Here is an 18,103-nt window from a genome sequence, read left to right as displayed (position 1 = left end):
CTAACTTTTAGTTATGCCTAGAGCTGGCCTATGTATTGGGTGCCTCCAAAATAGGTGCCCAAATAGGTGCCGCTCGGCGCGATTCACTAAACAGCAACCAACTGTACTTGAATTGCGCTGAACGGTGGCTAAATAGGCGCCTAACCTTTGGCCGCTTCCTATAGAATTTGCCCCTTAATCCTCCACTGCCCCAGGTACATTAGAAAGGTTTACATAAAATATATATTTTACATAGAAACGTGATGGCAGATAAAGGCCAAATGGCCCATCCAGTCTGCCCATCCGCAGCATCCACTATCTCCTCCTCTCCCTCTTTATACCTGCATTGTGAGGTCATAGAGCTTTATGATTATAGGCTAAGGCTCTTAACAATTGCATTGTGAGGTCACAGAGCTTTATGATTATAGAAACATAGAAACATGATGGCAGATAAAGGCCAAATGGCCTATCCAGTCTGCCCATCCGCAGTAACCATTATGTAATGTAATGTAATGTAATTTATTTCTTATATACCGCTAAACTCCGTTAGGATTCTAAGCAGTTTACAGAAAATAGACAATAGGGTGCATTAAAATTATAAGTAATATAGGTACTTAGAAATTCCCTTACTGTCCCGAAGGCTCACAATCTAACTAAAGTACCTGGAAAAATGACAATTAGTAGAGTAATGAAGAAATAAAATAGAGATAGATGAGAAAAATAAGAAAATAAACATTCTAATAAGACTACAATGATCTAAAGGACTTTGAAAGGTTGAAAAAAAGAGGGGAGATAGGAAATAGAAGCAGAAGGGAGAACCGTTGAAACTATAGAATTCTGGGGAAATTTAAATGAAATTTAAATAATAAAATAAAAAACAAAAACAAGTGGCAAAACAATGAATGAGATTTAAAAAAAATATATCATAAACTAAAAAGAAAGTGAAAAATAAAAACAAAACAGTCAAGACTGAAGTCCAGCTTGAAATGACTTCACTGCTTTGGCTGCCAAACTTCTCCAGATGTCATCCGATCCTTGTCAGCAAACCGGAAGCCCCAAATCCAGTGTCTCCGGTCATCAACTCGTCAAGATATTCACTCTCTCCTCATGCATGTCAAATACGCTGAATCTGTCTCCTTTCAGGACAGGCACCGCCCGCGCCTCTCTGACCGTTTGCGGCGCCACGACGACCGTGCCGTCCGGACCAACCATGGCCTCCCCCTTGCGGTGGCGGTGGTGGTCGTGGGGGTCGCTCCTCCAAGAGATCCCAGTTGCCTATCCCATGCTTTCATGAATTCAGACACAATCTCCGTCTCCACCACATGAGAACATAAGAATAGCCTTACTGGGTCAGCCCAATAGTCCATCTAACCCACTAGCCCGTTCTCACGGTGGCCAATCCAGGTCACTAGTATCTGACAAAACTCTCAAAAGTAGCAACATTTTATACTACCAATCCAGGGCAAGCAGTGGCTTCCCCCATGTGTCTGTCTGTGTTAGGTGCTTCTACCTCACCATTTTTCGCCCTTTCTAACAGTGTTCAAATAACTTAGGCAATGGTTTTAGAATTTCCCCTTTAGCACCTATTCCTGCAACCAACTTTAGGCATGGAGGCTTTGGCGCAAAGCTTGAGTTTATAACCCCAGAAATCTGTAATATTGTGACTAAATTACAGGAGTGCCCATTCCCATACTCCTTCCTTGAATATTCATAAAAATATCTTTATGTGCAGGTCTGTTTATGTACAAGGTTTTTTTTTTCCTATTCAAACTTCTTGTTTATATCAGAGGAGTCGCCTAATGGTTAGAGCGATGGAAGCCCAGTTTCAAATCTTACTGGAGCTCCTTGAGACCTTGGGCAAGTCACTCTCCATGTTTTGAGAGAAGGCATCTAATAAATAAACTGAGTGCCCTCGGGATAGGCCCCTGAGTGACGTCTAGGTCAGGAACTGGTTAAGTGGAAGGTAACAGAGGATAGAGGTCAATGGAGATTGCTTTGAGTAAAGGGATGTTACCAGTGATGTGCCTCAAGGTTTGGTTCTCAGGCCTGTTCTTTTAAACATTTCTGCCAGTGATATTGCTGAAGGGCTTTTGGGTAAGATTTGCCTCTTTGAGGATGATACCAAAATCTGCAATAGAATAGATACCCCTGATGGTGTGAATAACATGAGGAAGGACCTAGTGAAGCTTGAAGAATGGTCTGAAATTTGGTGGCTAAGATTTAATGGTAAGAAATGCATGGTCATGCATTTAGGCTGCAAAAACCCAAGGGAACAATACAGTTTAGGTAGGGGATGAAGAAGTACGTGATAATCTTAAGGTGGCCAGATTGAAAAGGTGATGGTGAAAACGAGATGGATGCTAGGATGCCAGTAGGAAAAAGGAGGTATTGATGCCACTGTAGAAGACTGGTGAGACTTCATTTAGAATATTGTGTATAATTCTGAAGACCACACCTTCAAAAAGATATAAAAAGGATTGAGTCCGTCCAGAGGAAGGCTATTAAAATGGTGCGTGGTCTTTGTCATACAGCGTATGTGGACAGACTTAAAGATCTCAATATGTATACTTTGGAGGAAAGGCGGGAGAGGGGAGATATGATAGAGACATTTAAATACCTACGCGGCATAAATGCTTATGAGGCGAGTCTCTTTCATTTGAAAGGAAGCTCTGGAATGAGAAGGCATAGGATGAAATTAAGAGGTGATAAGTTCAGGAATAATCTAAGGAAATACTTTTTTTCCCCATAAAAGGTGGTAGATGCGTTGTATAGGATCCCGGTAGAAGTGGTGGAGACAAACACTGTGTCTGAATTTAAGAAAGCTTGGGAGAAGCACATGGGATCTCTTAGGGAGAGGAGGAGATAGTGCATGCTGCAGACAGGATAGGCCATTTGGCCTTTATCTGCCATCATGTTTCAGCAGGGGGGGGGGAATCTTCTTCCTAAGCTCAACCACTCTCAGGTGCTGATTCTGAAAACCTAACGCCGATATTAGAGGCAATTAGCGCCACATTAGTACGCATGGTAGGGCTCTAGTTCAGATATCAACGTATGCACCAAAGACAGCTGTAAATTGTATCTAAATGTATTGAAATGGATGTTAGTGAAGTTACTCAGTATTCCCTCCCAATGCTCAAACAGCGCAGAAAAAAAAAATTGCTGGCCTTAACGCTGAAAACGTACCACCAGCTTGAGGGTGGCAATGAAGTTTTTGAGAGGATATCTCCTGAATTTCTAACATTAAACTGCTGGTTTTGTATCATTTTAGAAGCGGAAGGACACCCAGCAACAATTTAGTATTTTTATAATGCTATCAGACGCATGCAGCGCTGCACATTGTACACCCAAGAGACAGTCCTTTCTCAGAAGAGCTTACAATCTAATTATAACAGAGTTAGAACATAGGGCTAGATTCACAAAGCAAACCGATCGTGTACCGATCGGTTTGCAACCCCTTTGCGACCGTGACCCGATTCACTAACCTCTCCTCCGATCAGATTCCAATCTGTGCATGCAAATGAGGGGAAACTGCATGCAAAGTAGGCAGGGATGCGATTCACAAAACTTTCCAGGGAACACCGACTGGGCTGGCCAATCCAAAAAGAAGCGGCTGCTGAGGACCACTCACTCAGGTCCCTTCCGACTGCCCTGCCTTCTGCCACCCTGCTTCTCTTTTCCCCCAATCTGCTCTCTGCCCCGTCTCAGCTTGATCTACTCTCTGCCCCGATCTCCTGCCCTTCCCCGCACTGCGAGCCCGTGGTTTTAACCCGTGGGTTTAAACGGGTTAAAACCATGGACTCGCTGGGCCAGAAAGTTTTTTAAAATAAAGTTACAATATCAAATAATATAGAAACAGACTGAAAACAACAGAGAATAGCATCAAACAAAAGTAAAATTTAAAAAGAAACTAGTTCTACAGATGGTCTGCGTCGGGATCGCTCTCTAGCGATCTGTGCGGTGAGTGGGGAGCGTGTCAACGATCGTCCCCATTTGCATGCAGGCCCTTTGTGAATTTGTCAGCTTGTATGCAATCGGGCACGGAATCGGGGGTTAGTGAATCTAGCCCACAGTATTCAGGTAGGGAATTAGAGAGGGGTGGGGGTGGGGGGGGGCTGGTGAGATAGAACCCAGGCAACCTATAAATGCCAATAACGAAAAATAAATGTATGCTAGTCCCAGCAAACCCAAAAGTGGAAGCCCACATTGATGCCTGTTTTTCTGCACTTAAATATGAGCCTTTTAGAAATTTAACTGCACACAATTTATTTTTTTTATTTTTTTTAAAGCTTATATTTAAAGGCACAGAAGAACAGCACCAAGGTGTGCTCGAACTTCCAGTTTTGCCTGGGCGCGCGCACGGGAACTGCACTTACTTGTGCCTGACAATTCCTCCCCCTTGCTTTTGATTGCATAAACTTTGAATGTAATTTGCTTTGAGCCTTGGTTAGTAGGATTCTGTGCTGGAGCTTTGAGCATCAGCTCCCCAGAGATTGGATGCTAAACTAGATAGACCATCGTTTGTATTTATTACAATTTTTGATACACTGCTCCTCCACCAAATCAAAGCAGTTTACAATATCAAATAATATAGAAACAGACTGAAAACAACAACAGAGAATAGCATAAAACAAAAGTAAAATTTAAAAAGAAACTAGTTTCTGCCTACTTGGGGCTCGATTCACTAAGCCCACCGATCAACTTCCAACCACTTAGCGACCTGTTTACAACCTGATTTCCCTCTGACCCGATTCACTAACCTCTGTCCCGATCATCCTCTGATCCGTGCATGCAAATGAGGGGGAACGGCATTCAAATGTAGGCAGGAGGCGATTCACTAAAATAAATAAGCAACACCGACCGGGCTGGCCGATCCACAAATAAGCGACTGCTGAGGACCAGTCGCTGAGGTCCTTTCCGACTGCCCTGCCTTCTGCCGCTCTGCTCTCTGCCCCTATCTCCTGCTCTCACTCCGAATCTCTCCTGCCCTTCCCCACAATGCAAGCCCATGGTTTTAACCCGCGGGCTTAAAGCGGGTTAACACCACGGGCTCGCAAAAAAAGTTAAAAATAGTTAAAAATAAAATTCTCTGCCGGGCTCAGAGGGCCATCTACAGATGGTCTGCGCATGCGTTGGGATTGCTATAGAGTGATCCAGGCAGGCGGTTGGGAGCGTGATTCCGATCGGCATCATTTGCATGAGGACGATTCGTGAATCAGCCCCCCGGACATGGATCAGATCCCTCACGGGTTGGATCCGATCCATGCCCTTAGTGAATCTAGCCCTTAAAAGGGAAGAAAGATTTGAAATTTCCTTGAAAACATACAATTACATATCAGGAAAAGTTTTGTCTTTTTGAACTCAACTCAGTTAAAAAGATTTATGTTGTAATGGGTTGTCTATGTTTGTGAATGTTAAATTCTAAAATGCTTAATGACAAGGGAAGAAAGAACTAATTGCTCATATCCCTTCCAACCTAAAAGAGAGTAAATTTTATTGGCGGTGGTGGAGGTGAGAGTTACCTTAGGGTGAAAAGGGGCCATTCTGCTGGAGCTGGAAGAAGGAACCCCAGATACAAAAGCACCTTTAATTGATTGGAAGAGCTGTATCTTGGCTCCAGGGCAGGCAGTCAGTTTGATTAGATAGAAGTAAATGACAATGACAGAATGTACCAGATTGTTTTGGGAACGACTAGGCCATCCCACCTGGTCCGATTTATCTCAAAAGTTAAACCTGGGAAATACCGGATGGACGCAATAGAATACTGCTGGTTTTCAAGTTGCTCGGCTCAATTTACTCAACGGTTACTTGAGACAATATTTTGTGAAATTATATTGCACGATAATACGAGAATAATGCAACCCCAGGAAAGACAAATTACTCAGATTTATTGTCAACAGCCTAACCCGTTTTTATTCTATTCTGCGAAAGCCATGTGCTTCGTTAAAAAAAAACCCCAAAATTAAATACATTCTCTTCAAATAGCTTTTTTGAGGGGGGAGGGAAACGTTTCTTAGAATTCGATAGATTAGCAATGCAGTTGTGAAAGACTTTGGAAAATAAATCAGCTGGAGAAATCAGTGCCTTATTCTACTTCTCCCCTGTAAAGCTTAAACATTACTCCTTAATAAGAATGTACGATACATTATATATATACCGTACTGTATATCAGTAACCCTGGGCCTAACTTTACTGTTGAATTAAGGGCTCCTTTTACAAAGATGCGCTAGGGCCTTAACGCATGCTAAATTCCCGAGCACGTTAGACACGACCGCCTCCTTTTCAGGACTCGGTAGATTTTCAGCTCCCGCGCGGTAATTTTGTGCGTGCATTAAAAACCCCGAGCGCACCTTCGTAAAAGGAGCCCCAAGACTTTTTCTCAGCTGGGGAGTCCTAGCAGTAAGGAAAGGCTGGTCTTACACCAATTTACTTGTCAAGGATTTAGGATACAGAAACTTGCAGGTACAGGCCGGTTCATTTGCTGGTAGTATCTGGATAAAATCTCTGGGGGTTGACGAGTCTCCTGGTGTGAAAGAGGGGTAGAGGGGAGTCCTGGAAAGATGCAAATTATTTATCGGGCGTGAAGGGAGTTAACAAGCTGTGAATGCCTGGGCAAGGAGCGGTCTTACACCTTTTCTGTTTTTTTCTGTCACAGAAATCCAGGGGGGTGTCACCTCCGCATAACTTCAGGCTCTTACATTTTTTGTTTGCAGGTTAGGCTGGGACAATCGAGTTCAAATGAAGAGAGGCCTGCAAGCATATAAAGTTAAAATTAAGTTTTCACCCAGGAAAATATACATTGTGTACTGATTAATTTAAAAAGGTAACTAAATTGAGTTCCTGCTTTCTAATTCACTCCTAGAGAAAGAACAGAATTGAATACTGCAGGATGATGTTTATTTAGGGCTGGTGGTACCTTACAAGTCATAAAAGGTTAACAAGCCAAAGGGCTGCAATTGGGATATCTCTGCCCTAGAGAGTTCCAAACCTGGAAACCCCCCCCCCAAAAAAAAAAAAAATAATAATAATAAAAATTGTACAATATAAAAATGTAATGACAAAAACTTTGCATGTAGCAAATAGAAATAAAAGAAGCAAAAGAAACGAAAAGAAGCTGATAATCCAATAAAAAGGGTAATTTAATTTGCATCTCTTCCCCTCCCCCCCCCCTCTTCATCCTTTAATTAGGAAATCAGGCGAATAGCTAGGCTGGGTCCCTGCCGAAACAAATGCTGCTAAGATTACCTTCCAAAGCCCGGGGAAAGAATTCTTTTGCTTCAGCATCTCAGAGAAGCCCGTGAAAAGAACGAGGAAAAAGTTCTGGGGATGTCTCGGCAAACAAATGAGGTTTCCCCCGATTTCGCATTCAACTTAATATAGCAAGAGAACGTGTCACGAGGGAGAAATGCAAACATTTTGCAGACAGCTTTTTAAAAACTGCTGATGAGGCCTACAGATCCAAAAATAAGTTCACCTTAAACGTGAAATATTTCGGATTTTGTTTCTCATTCTCCCCCTTTTTGTCATTAAAATAATACATTTCAAGAAAAGTTTCAACATCATAACAACTTACATTTTTACATTTCTGGTCAACGAAAATAACTCTCTAAGAAGAGAAAAATAAAACAGAAAATATACTATGCTTTTGGTATGTTTCAATAACATCTGTATTTACTTTCTGGACTGAAAAAATAACAAACTTTGATATTTAGTTAATACACACTGGAAAGAAAAAAAAAAAAAATCCCCACCAAAAACCGGGTAAAGTCAAGGTGGGTGACACGATTCGGTTGTTTGCTTTTCCTTCTCTTTTTCTTCTGTATGGTTCCATTTTCCTGGCCACATTTCCCTAACTAATGGACTATTAACTCATTTAAGGCCAGTAATAGCCAACCAAATAACAAAATGTCCCAAAAGTGTTCCCAGGGAATTAGCGAGGGCCTGGCAATGTTATTTCCGCTGGGTTAATTGATTTTTGTGTCTGTGCCCAATGCTCTCAGCTTTCTTAAGTCCTGCCCTAGTTTGGAGGGAGGGGATCTCTGAACCTTCTTGATTTCATTAGTGGACAGAGGGAAGCTATGTCTCCCCTTTTTCCTGCTGTCTTCAGGGGGTCTGGAGACCTGTCTGGCAGGGAGGCCCCGCTGTCATTCAACCGCCAGACCAGCCTGGGGACGGAAGACCATCTTCTCCTGCCTTTCTCGCTGATGGAGCTAACCCCTTTTTTGCTCTTCTGTGTTCTTGGCACCAGCTGTAGACCGTCCTCGAGAAACTTTTGCATCCTGACTGCGGGGTGGATCTTAAACATATCTGGAAGAGCTCGAAGGAACGAGGGACCCTTCCAAAACCGACATGACGTCCTACCTGAAACAACCACACTATGCTATGAATGGCTTAACCTTAGGCGCACCTGGGATGGATTTGCTTCACTCGGCTGTAGGGTATCCAGGTAAGTTAATATTCTGTTTATTGCATTGTTTAGAACTGAAGTTATGGTGATAAGACACCCTTGGATTTCTAAATGTATTAGCCTGGTTCTTTAATCCCAATTGCTTCAAGAATTGTGGCTATTTTCAAGAAGGATGGAGTTCATTTATTAGGATTTATGAACGCTTTTATTAAGCGATTCACTAAAAGCCTGTTCAGCGGGTATGGTTTAATAAAAATTGCAACTTTCGTTAACAACAAAATCGTAAAATGCCCAAACATAACCCAATCAATGAGGTAAACTTGGAAATGGCAAATTTGAAACCTAGTAAATGTTTACTGTATATTTCTCTGAACTGTATCATGTTAGTCCAAATTAATAGCATTAACAATCATAACAAATATGGACGTCTCTTATGACGCAAGGAAAGAAAATTCAAACAAATATAATATGATGGATGCGTATTTGTTTCACTAGTATTAAGCTGCATTAGACTAGACGAGTCAAAGAATTTGCATTAAATCTGTGTAACAGGTACCTGACGTGATGTGAAAGCATTTTGGTCTCTTGTCACTCAGATTACAATACAAATACTTTCCAGGGATTTAGGGCTCCTTTTACGAAGCCGCGTTAGCAGCATTAGCGCACGCACATTTTTAGCGCATGCTAACCCCCGCGCTAGCCAAAAAACCACCGCCTGCTCAAGAGGAGGCAGTAGCGGCTAACGCTGCCAGCAGATTAGTATGCGCTATTACCCGCGTTAAACCGCTAACGCAGTTTCGTAAAAGGAGGCCTTAGTTTTCTGCAGAAAACAGTAACCTCACTCCTACTCCTCATAGTTTGACTTTTGTTACTGCAAACGTACTGAAAATAAGCTTTCTCGGATTTATTTTCGCCCTCGAAAGGCTCTCTTCCCCTCTTTGGACCCAGAAATATTTATAATGCAAGGCAAAAAGTAAACTTTAACCGTGTATAAACAGACGTCTTTCCTCTGGTTGAAACGAAAAAGTTTTAAGTGGTGTGACGTGGAGCCTATTAAGGCTGTAAATGGATACCTATGCTTATTTATTAAAAAAAAAAAAATGTTAGTGTGAATTTCTAGAAACTAAAAACCAAAACCAAATGATATATGAAAATGGGAATCTGTTTAACGAATAAAGCCGATGAGGGTTGATAAAGAAGCTTCCTGTGGAAAATAGAAATATGAACTTTACCTCAGTCCCGTAGTTAACTGATCCCACCTTTACCAGAGATAGAGGAAACCCTGCATCACTCCACTTTTAGGTCCCAGAATTTATCTCTCTCACTGTACCCCTCTTTCCTTTCAAGTGAAATTTCCCCTGTACAAATGGAAATAGGAGCAGTAAGGATTTTGAATGTCAGTCTTAACTAGGTAATTCCCCACAGCTCTTCACTTGGAATACTTAAACGCTGCTTTTACAATTTGGAATAATTCATATTAGGACTGATATCAATTACTTAAGGTTTTGTAAATGTTTGAAAATATTTTTTTTTTATTACTTGTTGTAATATTCATGGAATGATGATATTTTTTAATTGATTGCTTTTGTATTTTCCCATAGATTTTATGCCTCTATGACTGTAAATTGCCTTGAACCTGTATAGTGTGATTAATAAATTATGGATTAGGTTAGATTTAAGGGAGAAAATTGCTTATAATTCTGTATTTGTATTGCTCAATTAACTCATAATCCGTACAAGTACTAAATTATCACACTAATATTAAGAAAAAAAAAATTCAGTTACTATTCAAAATATTTGTGAATAATTATTTTACAGATGTATGGTTTGTGCTCAGTTCACCAATTGTGTAATCACAATAGCGAGACCAGGTTTCATATACAAAAGTAAACCAACTAGCAAAAACCAAAAGGGGGAATAACGCATGTCTACTACTAGTACAAAAGTGGAATAAAGGAGAATCGGTGAAGTTTTCCAGTCAGTGGTGTTTTTCTTTGCCTTATCAAAAAATTTACATTTGGCCCAACAGTTATATATGAAGTCTCAACATGACCATGTTTTACAAAAACAATGCCTTTGTCGGGAGTCTAAACTCTAGTCTAAAACATAAAAAAAAGGCACAGAGAAGGGTAACAAAAATGATAAAAAGGATGAGAGGACTACCCTATGAGAAAAGGTTAAAGCAGATAAGGGCTCTTCAGCTTGGAGAAGCCAGCTCGGGGTGGTCTATAAGAGGTCTATAAAATACAGAGTGGAGTAGAAAAGGATGGATGTGAATCGCTTGTTTACTCTGTCTAAAAATGCTTGGACTAGGGGGCAGCGGTGAAGCTACTAAGTAGTAGATTTAAAACAAACAAGAGAAAATATTTTGTCACACAACGTGTAATTAAACTCTGGAATTCGTTGCAGGAGAATGTGGTGAAATCAGTTAGCTTAGCGGGGTTTAAAAAAGGTTTGGATAATTTCCTAAGAGAGTAGGATCTTGTTAATATAAGAGATGGTAAAAGAGACATTAGAAAAAAATTTATGCCCAAAGACCATTTATGTAAATTTTATGCCGGACAGCCAATTTAGTGCTACAGGTGTGCAGTTTTGGTGATCATTTTTATGGATCATGGTTGCAGGTCCTAAAAGGGTCAGTAATCCAGGACTAACCAGTTGTATGAGTAAGATTTTAGGCCAATTTAGCAGCTCGGGAATACCAAGGACTTTTTCTGTGTAATCTTAAGCAATGATTTCCAAACCTTTCCTGGGGGAGGGGAGCTCTAGTTAGCCTGGGTTTTCAAGATATCCATAATGAATATGCATGAGAGAGATTTGTTCATTCCCTGCCTCCACTTAATGAATTCTTCTTGAATACTCCGCTGGATATCCTGAAAACCTGAACAGCTGGATTCTCTTCTGGATAGGTTTGATAAACAAATGGCCTGGCTGAGGTCTATGTATTGATATCATTAGCACTGCGGGAGAAATATATATTCTTACAGACTTTGGCACAGGATCTGGTACCCCTGCCCAATGTGGTGTAATTGGTCTATTAATGAATGTTTGAATTCTGTTGAATCCAACCAGAACTAGAGAGCAGTTAACAGCCGAGACAAATGATCTGAGAGTGCAGCAGCACGATGAGAAGTAAATACCATGACTTAAGGTCATAGGGCGGCTTCCACTGCTTGGTTGGCCCTTGAACTGAGGAAAATATCTCAAATTTAGCAAGTCAGAAAATGACTCAAAACCTTTTATATCAGATTTTAGCAGCTAATTTTCAAAACACTTAGAAGTAACCTAAGGAACTTTATAACTCTTTTAGGAAAAGAAAGACGTCCAAAAGACAAAATAGACCGGCACTTGGATGTCCTAATAGCCAGGACGTCCAAGTGCAGATTTTTTTTTTTTTTAACCATCTTTCTGGATGTCTTGAGGCATCCTACCTGCTGTACATCCAAGACTTAAAGGGGGGGGGGGGGGGGTGTTAGAGGCATTCTATGGGCAGGCTTAGACTTGGACATCATGTGGTAATAGAACATTTTCCCAAGATGTCCTGGATGGAACTTATAGAAACAAAACGAACACTGTGGAGTGACGATGCTCCTGAAATGGACTTTATTAAGAATGCCAAAGTTCCAAAAGTACAAATAAGCAATCCACATAAAAAGCCTAGAGGACCTAGTCCACTGGATGGAACTTAGACATCCAAGGCCAGACCCTTTTTTTTTTTTTTTTTTTAAATAAAAGCATCTTAAGTGCCAAAAAGTACCCAACCTGTCCAGTTATGACTCCCCCCAGTGGTCACTAAACCTCTCCCTCCCAACCCCCAATCTGAATGAAACGGTACATACCCATCTCTAGAATAATAGCATCTGGTATGGAAAATCCTAGTAGAGCATTGCACAGATGAGTCCATCAAAATTCTACTATACTGCCATATAGGTGCCATTTGCAGCCATAAAAGGCTATTGGGGTTGTAGACAGGTGCATATAGTAGGTTTGGAGGTCTCGCCAAACATTAGAAAGGATATATGGTGAGATGTACATCTGGCACCCTTTATGTGAAGTTCATAGCAGTGCCCTCTAAGGTGCCCCACTGCTCTGTTGGTATGTCTGTGTGGCCAATCCATTAAAATGTTAGTCCCTCCTATGTCCAATGCTCTGGATTTGGACGTTTCTGTGGTTGAAAATGGCAAGTTGGACATCCTGTTGGTCAAGACGTCTAAGTAGATGATTAAAAAAAAATTTTGGACATCTAACAATTTCACTGGTTTCGGAAATGGGCATTTGTTCATCCCCGACTTTGGATGTCTTGTGGGAAATGTCCATAGTTGGCTTAGTCGAACTATTGAAAATGTCCTTCCATGTAACTTTGTATGTCTAAGTACTTTGAAAGTACCCCTCAGCATCCTAAGGGGTCCATTACTAAGGTATACTAACGATTTAGTGTGCAACAAATGTTAAGACACACCCATTATTTCTATAGGTGTCTTAACATCTAGCATGCATTAATTGCTAGCGTGCTATATCGGCTAGCACACCTGATTGATTTATGAATTTTTTTTTAGAAGTTTTACTATGGTTTTGTTTTGTTGTCGCTTTTTTGTTTTGGATATTATGTATGTAAGCATTTGTTACCGCCCAGAACTGTGGATAGAATGGACTATAAACCTTTTAAATAAACTCATTACTGGCCATAAATCTTCTTGGTTTATGGCCTAAAGACTGTAGGGAGTATGTGGTGCAGAGGTTAGAGCTATAGTCTCAGCATCCTGAGGCTGAGGGTTCAAATTCCTCACTGCTCCTTGTGACCCTGGGCAAGTTACTTAATCTCCTCATTGCCCCAGGTTTGAGCCAACCTGGACAGATAGGGAATGTAAATCACTTAGGACTCTGAATAAATAAATAAAATTAACCCTCTAGTCCCACATTACTGTAATTAGAGTAAACCCCTTATACGGTAGTAAAAACACTATATAAGGCAGAACAATGTCATTAAAATGGCTGTTGTCATGTTGTAAATTTATAGCAGGAAATTTGAGAGCACAAATTATGTCCAAATAATTTCTAATTGAAACTTGGCTTCTCTTCCTCTTTTCTAATTCACTGGTTTCTCTGTTATAGCGACTCCTCGGAAGCAGAGGCGTGAGCGGACCACTTTCACCCGGGCCCAGCTGGACATCCTGGAAGCTCTCTTCTCCAAGACCCGTTATCCAGACATCTTCATGAGGGAGGAAGTGGCATTGAAGATTAACCTGCCTGAGTCCAGGGTGCAGGTGAGCATTCTCTACCATCCCTATTCAGCCAGATCTGACTAGAGATGACATGGCTGGACAGGTGAAAGTTAGGTAGATGGCTTTTCCCTAACCTTTTCCCCCTAGGTTTTCTCTTCTCTAAAGGCAATTATAACAGGCAAAGTCTCCATCCCCAACTGGGAGCTCTTTAAGACATCCAAGTGCTGATAATCGAAACTTGCTTCCTTGGACATCTAGCGAGATGTTTCTTCCACTATATGTCCAGAGTTCAAGGGGGGGGGGTGTTATTGGTGTGCTAGATTTGGATGTCTTGTGGGGATAATTGAACCTTTCCCAAGATGTCCTGGATGGAACTTAGACGTTTTGGGCTAGACCTCTTTTGGAAGAATCTAAAGGCTAGATTCACTAAGCCCATCGATCAAGTCCCGACCACTCAGCAACCCGATTCACTAACCTCTGTCCCGATCATCCTCCGATCCGATCATGCAAATGAGGGGGAACGGCATTCAAATGTAGGCAGGCAGCGATTCACTAAACAAATCTGGAACATCAACTGGGCTGGACGATGAACAAAAGAAGCGAATGCTCACTGCTCACTGCTTTCCGGCTGCATCTCCTGTTCTCTGCCTGGATTCTCCTTCTCTCCTGCCCGGCTCTTGCCGCCCTGCTCTCTGCCTCGACTCACCATCCTGCTCTCGCCCCGAATCTCCTCCTCTTGCCGCCCCGACTCGCCACCTTGCTCTCGCACTGAATCTCTCCTGCCGTCCCGACTCGCCACCCTGCTCTCAGCCCCGACTCTCTACTGTCACCCTGACTCTCCTGCCCTTCCCCGCACTGCGAGTCTGTGGTTTTAACCCACGGGTTTAAAGCGGGTTAAAACCACAGGCTCACGAAGAAAAAGAGAAGTAAAAAAAGTCGCTGCTCTGTAAGCATGCGCAGACCATCTACAGATTGTCTGTGCATGCGTCGGGATCGCTATACAGCAATCCCTGCAGTCGGTTGGGGGCATGATTCCAATCGCCCTTATTTGCATGAGGACATGTCGTGAATCAGCCCCCCCATATCGGATCCAGATCGGATCAGTAGGTCCGTATAGTAAATCTAGCCCTAGGTGCCAAAAACATACCCAAACTGACCAAATGACCACTGGAAGGATTAAGAATGACCCCCCAAAACTCTGAATAAAACAGTACATACCTGTCTCTGGAACAGCAGCATCCAGTATGGGAAGTCATAATAGGTCATCACACAAGTGTTTTAAGTAGCTAGGTGGGTGGGGCTAGTGTACCATAGAGAGGAGGAGCAGACCCATAATGCACTTTAATCACAACATCTATGGTGTTAACTATGAGTCCATCAAAACTGTATTATACTGCCATATGGGTGCCACCTACAGCCATAAGGCTAATTTGGGGTGGTAAGTAGGTATAGTAGGCTTTGGGGGAGTTTTGGAAGGCTCACCATAATTATAAAGGGTATATGGTGAGATGTATATCTGGCACTTTTTATGTAACGTTCATAAGGTGTCCCACTGTTCTGTTGGCATGGTCATGTGGCCAATCCATTAGAATGGTGGCTGCTCCCATGTCTAAATGGTGCTGATTTGGACGTGTCTAACTTAAACGTTTTTGTGGTTGAAAATGGCAAATAAAGTAAGATGTTGGTGGCCAAGACTTCCAAGTAGGCAATTTTTGAGAAAAAAAAATTTGGGGATGTTCCGTTCAAAAATGGACATTTGTGCTTCTGAATTTGGATGTTTTTAGTGGGAAACATCCAAGTCAGACTTAAATGGCCTTTTCAAAAATGGCCCTCTATGCAAGTGGCTTTTGATACTGCTTTATTCTGTTATTAAATCGTGTAATGTTCAGAGTAAATTCGAAATAAATAATTTCTGTATGTACATCTCTGTTTATGTGAGTAAATGTCATTTTACAATTACCCCTCAGTTCATCAAATCCAAAAAGTACACATGCACTTAACCCCCCTTGTAGCCTTGCGAGGATAATGTAGATCTTAATCAGAGACCTTTTAAAATATGGTAAGTTAGGGGGGATGTTCTTGATAAACTGCCATTATTGCAGCACAAATTAAATTATCAAAAACAAAAAGGAACTACAATATTTGACAAGCTGAAAAAAAGGTGGGGGTGGGGATAGAACATAAGAACAACCTTACTGGGTCAGCCCATTTGTCCATCTAGTTTAATTTCCTGTTTCACACAGTGGCCAATCCAGGTCACGGTACCTGGAAGAAACCCAAATAGTAGTAACATTATATGCTACCTATCCAGGGCAAACAGTAGCTTCCCCCTTGTATGTCTCAATAGCAGACTATGGACTTTTCCTCCATGAACGTATCCAAACCTTTCTTAAACCTAGCTATGCTAATCACTGTAACCAAGTTCCAGAACTTAACTATTCTTTGAGTAAAAAATATTTCCTCCTATTTGTTTTAAAAAGTATTCCCATGTAATTTCATTGAATGTTCTTCGGTTTTGTACTTCTTGGAAGAGTGAAAAATCCAATTAATTTTTACTCCTTCAAGTTCAAGTTTCAAGTTTATTATAGATTTGATTAATCGCTTATTCAAAATTCGAAGCGATGTACAAAACAATAAAATTACAAATTTCGGGGGGAAACAGAACAAATGAATAGAACTAACCTGACAAAACATATTAAACAAAAGGAAAAGATAGGGAGAGAAATACAAATTGTTAATAGTAAATAAGACTCAGGCTTCGACCTCGATTTATATACCTTCTCAGGTGTCTCTTTTTCCCAAGCTGAAAAGCCCTAATCTCTTTAGCCTTTCCTCATACAAGAGGAGTTCCATCCCCTTTATCATTTTGGTCACTCTTCTTTGAACCTTTTCAAATTCTGCTACGACATAGCAACCAGAAGTGTTGACAGTACTCCAGTTGAGGTCAAGGGAGGAAAGGCAGGAGAGGGGAGATATGATAAAGATGTTTAAATATGTATTTGGCATAAATGCACATTAGGCAAAGCTCTTTCATTTGAAAGGAAGCATCAGAATGAGAGGGCATACAGTAGGATGACGCTGAGGTAGTAGGCTCAGGAGTAATCTGAAACATTCTCCAGTGGAGGTGGTGGAGACACTGTCTGAATTCAAGAAGGTGTAGGATAGGCACATGGCATCTCTTAGAGAAAGGAAGAGATAGTGGATGGGCAGACTGGATGGACCATTTGGCCTTATCTGCCATCATGTTTTTATGTTTTCTAAGAACCAGCAGACTCGGCTTCTAATCCAAATGGGCCAATTGAAAAAAGGTGAAGTTTTTAACAGACTTGAATTTTAAAGGATTCCTCTTCGGAAGGTTATTCATAAATAAGGTACTAAATATAAAAAAACACTTTTGTCAGCTCAAGCTGTACCAACTATGGAAAGGAAGAATCATGCAATTAAGATAAAATGCCCTGATAAAATGTCAGTTACTGATATTATGGTGACAGTGTGGTAAGGGCCTTAATTTCCTGTCATATGGTATTTGAAAATACAGTACTCGCAGGAATTCTGCCATGGATAGACCCAAAGAGCTTTTAATCTTTTACATTTTTCTTCTGCTTTCCCTTTTCAGGTTTGGTTCAAGAATCGACGGGCCAAGTGCCGTCAGCAGCAACAGCAAAGCACTGGGCAGGCCAAGCCCCGGCCCCCTAAAAAGAAGCCTTCACCTTCACAGGAGGCCACCTCTGAAACCAGCACCAACGGGCCATACAGCCCTTCAGTTGCTGTCACCTCAGTGACCTCTAGCTCCACAGCCAGTGCCACTGTGTCTATCTGGAGTCCAGCCTCTATCTCTCCAATCTCTGATCCACTGGCAGCCTCCACCACACCCTGCTTGCAGAGGTCAGCGGCCTACCCCATGACCTATACCCAAGCACCAGCTTATACACAGAGCTATGGTGGGCCTGCTTCCTACTTCAGTAGTCTTGATTGCAGCTCCTACTTGTCCCCGATGCATTCTCAACTCTCTACCCCAGGGGCTACCCTCAGCCCCCTCTCCTCATCCACCATGGGCAGCCATCTCAGCCAGTCGCCGGTCTCTCTGTCCAGCCAGGGCTACAGCACTGCTGGCCTTGGCTTCAGCCCAGTAGATTGCCTTGACTACAAGGACCAAACAGGATCCTGGAAAATTAACTTCGGTGCTACTGACTACCTGGATTACAAAGATCAGAGCTCCTGGAAATTCCAGGTCTTATAAGGAAAGAAGTAGTTGAAGTCATTCTCATAGTCCTCCCAAAAGTGGTGGGCTTTGCTTTTTTTTTTTTGCTTATAAAGGTCTATACTTCTTTTTAGTAGGTTATTTTTTCAGGAGATAAATCTTTTGGTTGGCTTAGACACTACTGCAAGAGACAAATCCTGTTTCCTGGTGTTGGGATCATCTGCCTCCAAAACACAGTAACGAGAGGCCTGTTGTGTTTCCTGCAGGGGGAAAGCGGTCAAAGGTCATCAGGAGCAA

At 41.7% G+C, this 18,103-nt stretch overlaps 1 protein-coding gene across 1 annotated transcript; it reads left to right on the top strand.

Annotated features, from left to right (window-relative positions):
• Positions 1-8,325: 8,325 nt before the first annotated feature.
• CRX (cone-rod homeobox) lies at positions 8,326-17,845 on the top strand. The gene is made up of 3 exons (XM_033957223.1): positions 8,326-8,422; positions 13,496-13,647; positions 17,222-17,845. Exons 1-3 carry the CDS (start codon positions 8,326-8,328, stop codon positions 17,843-17,845), a joined length of 873 nt encoding a protein of 290 aa, XP_033813114.1.
• The last annotated feature ends 258 nt before the right edge of the window (positions 17,846-18,103 follow it).

The sequence above is a fragment of the Geotrypetes seraphini genome, chromosome 8 (assembly GCF_902459505.1).
Source record: "Geotrypetes seraphini chromosome 8, aGeoSer1.1, whole genome shotgun sequence".
NCBI lineage: Eukaryota > Metazoa > Chordata > Amphibia > Gymnophiona > Dermophiidae > Geotrypetes > Geotrypetes seraphini.
This window is presented reverse-complemented; position numbering and strand designations above follow the sequence as displayed.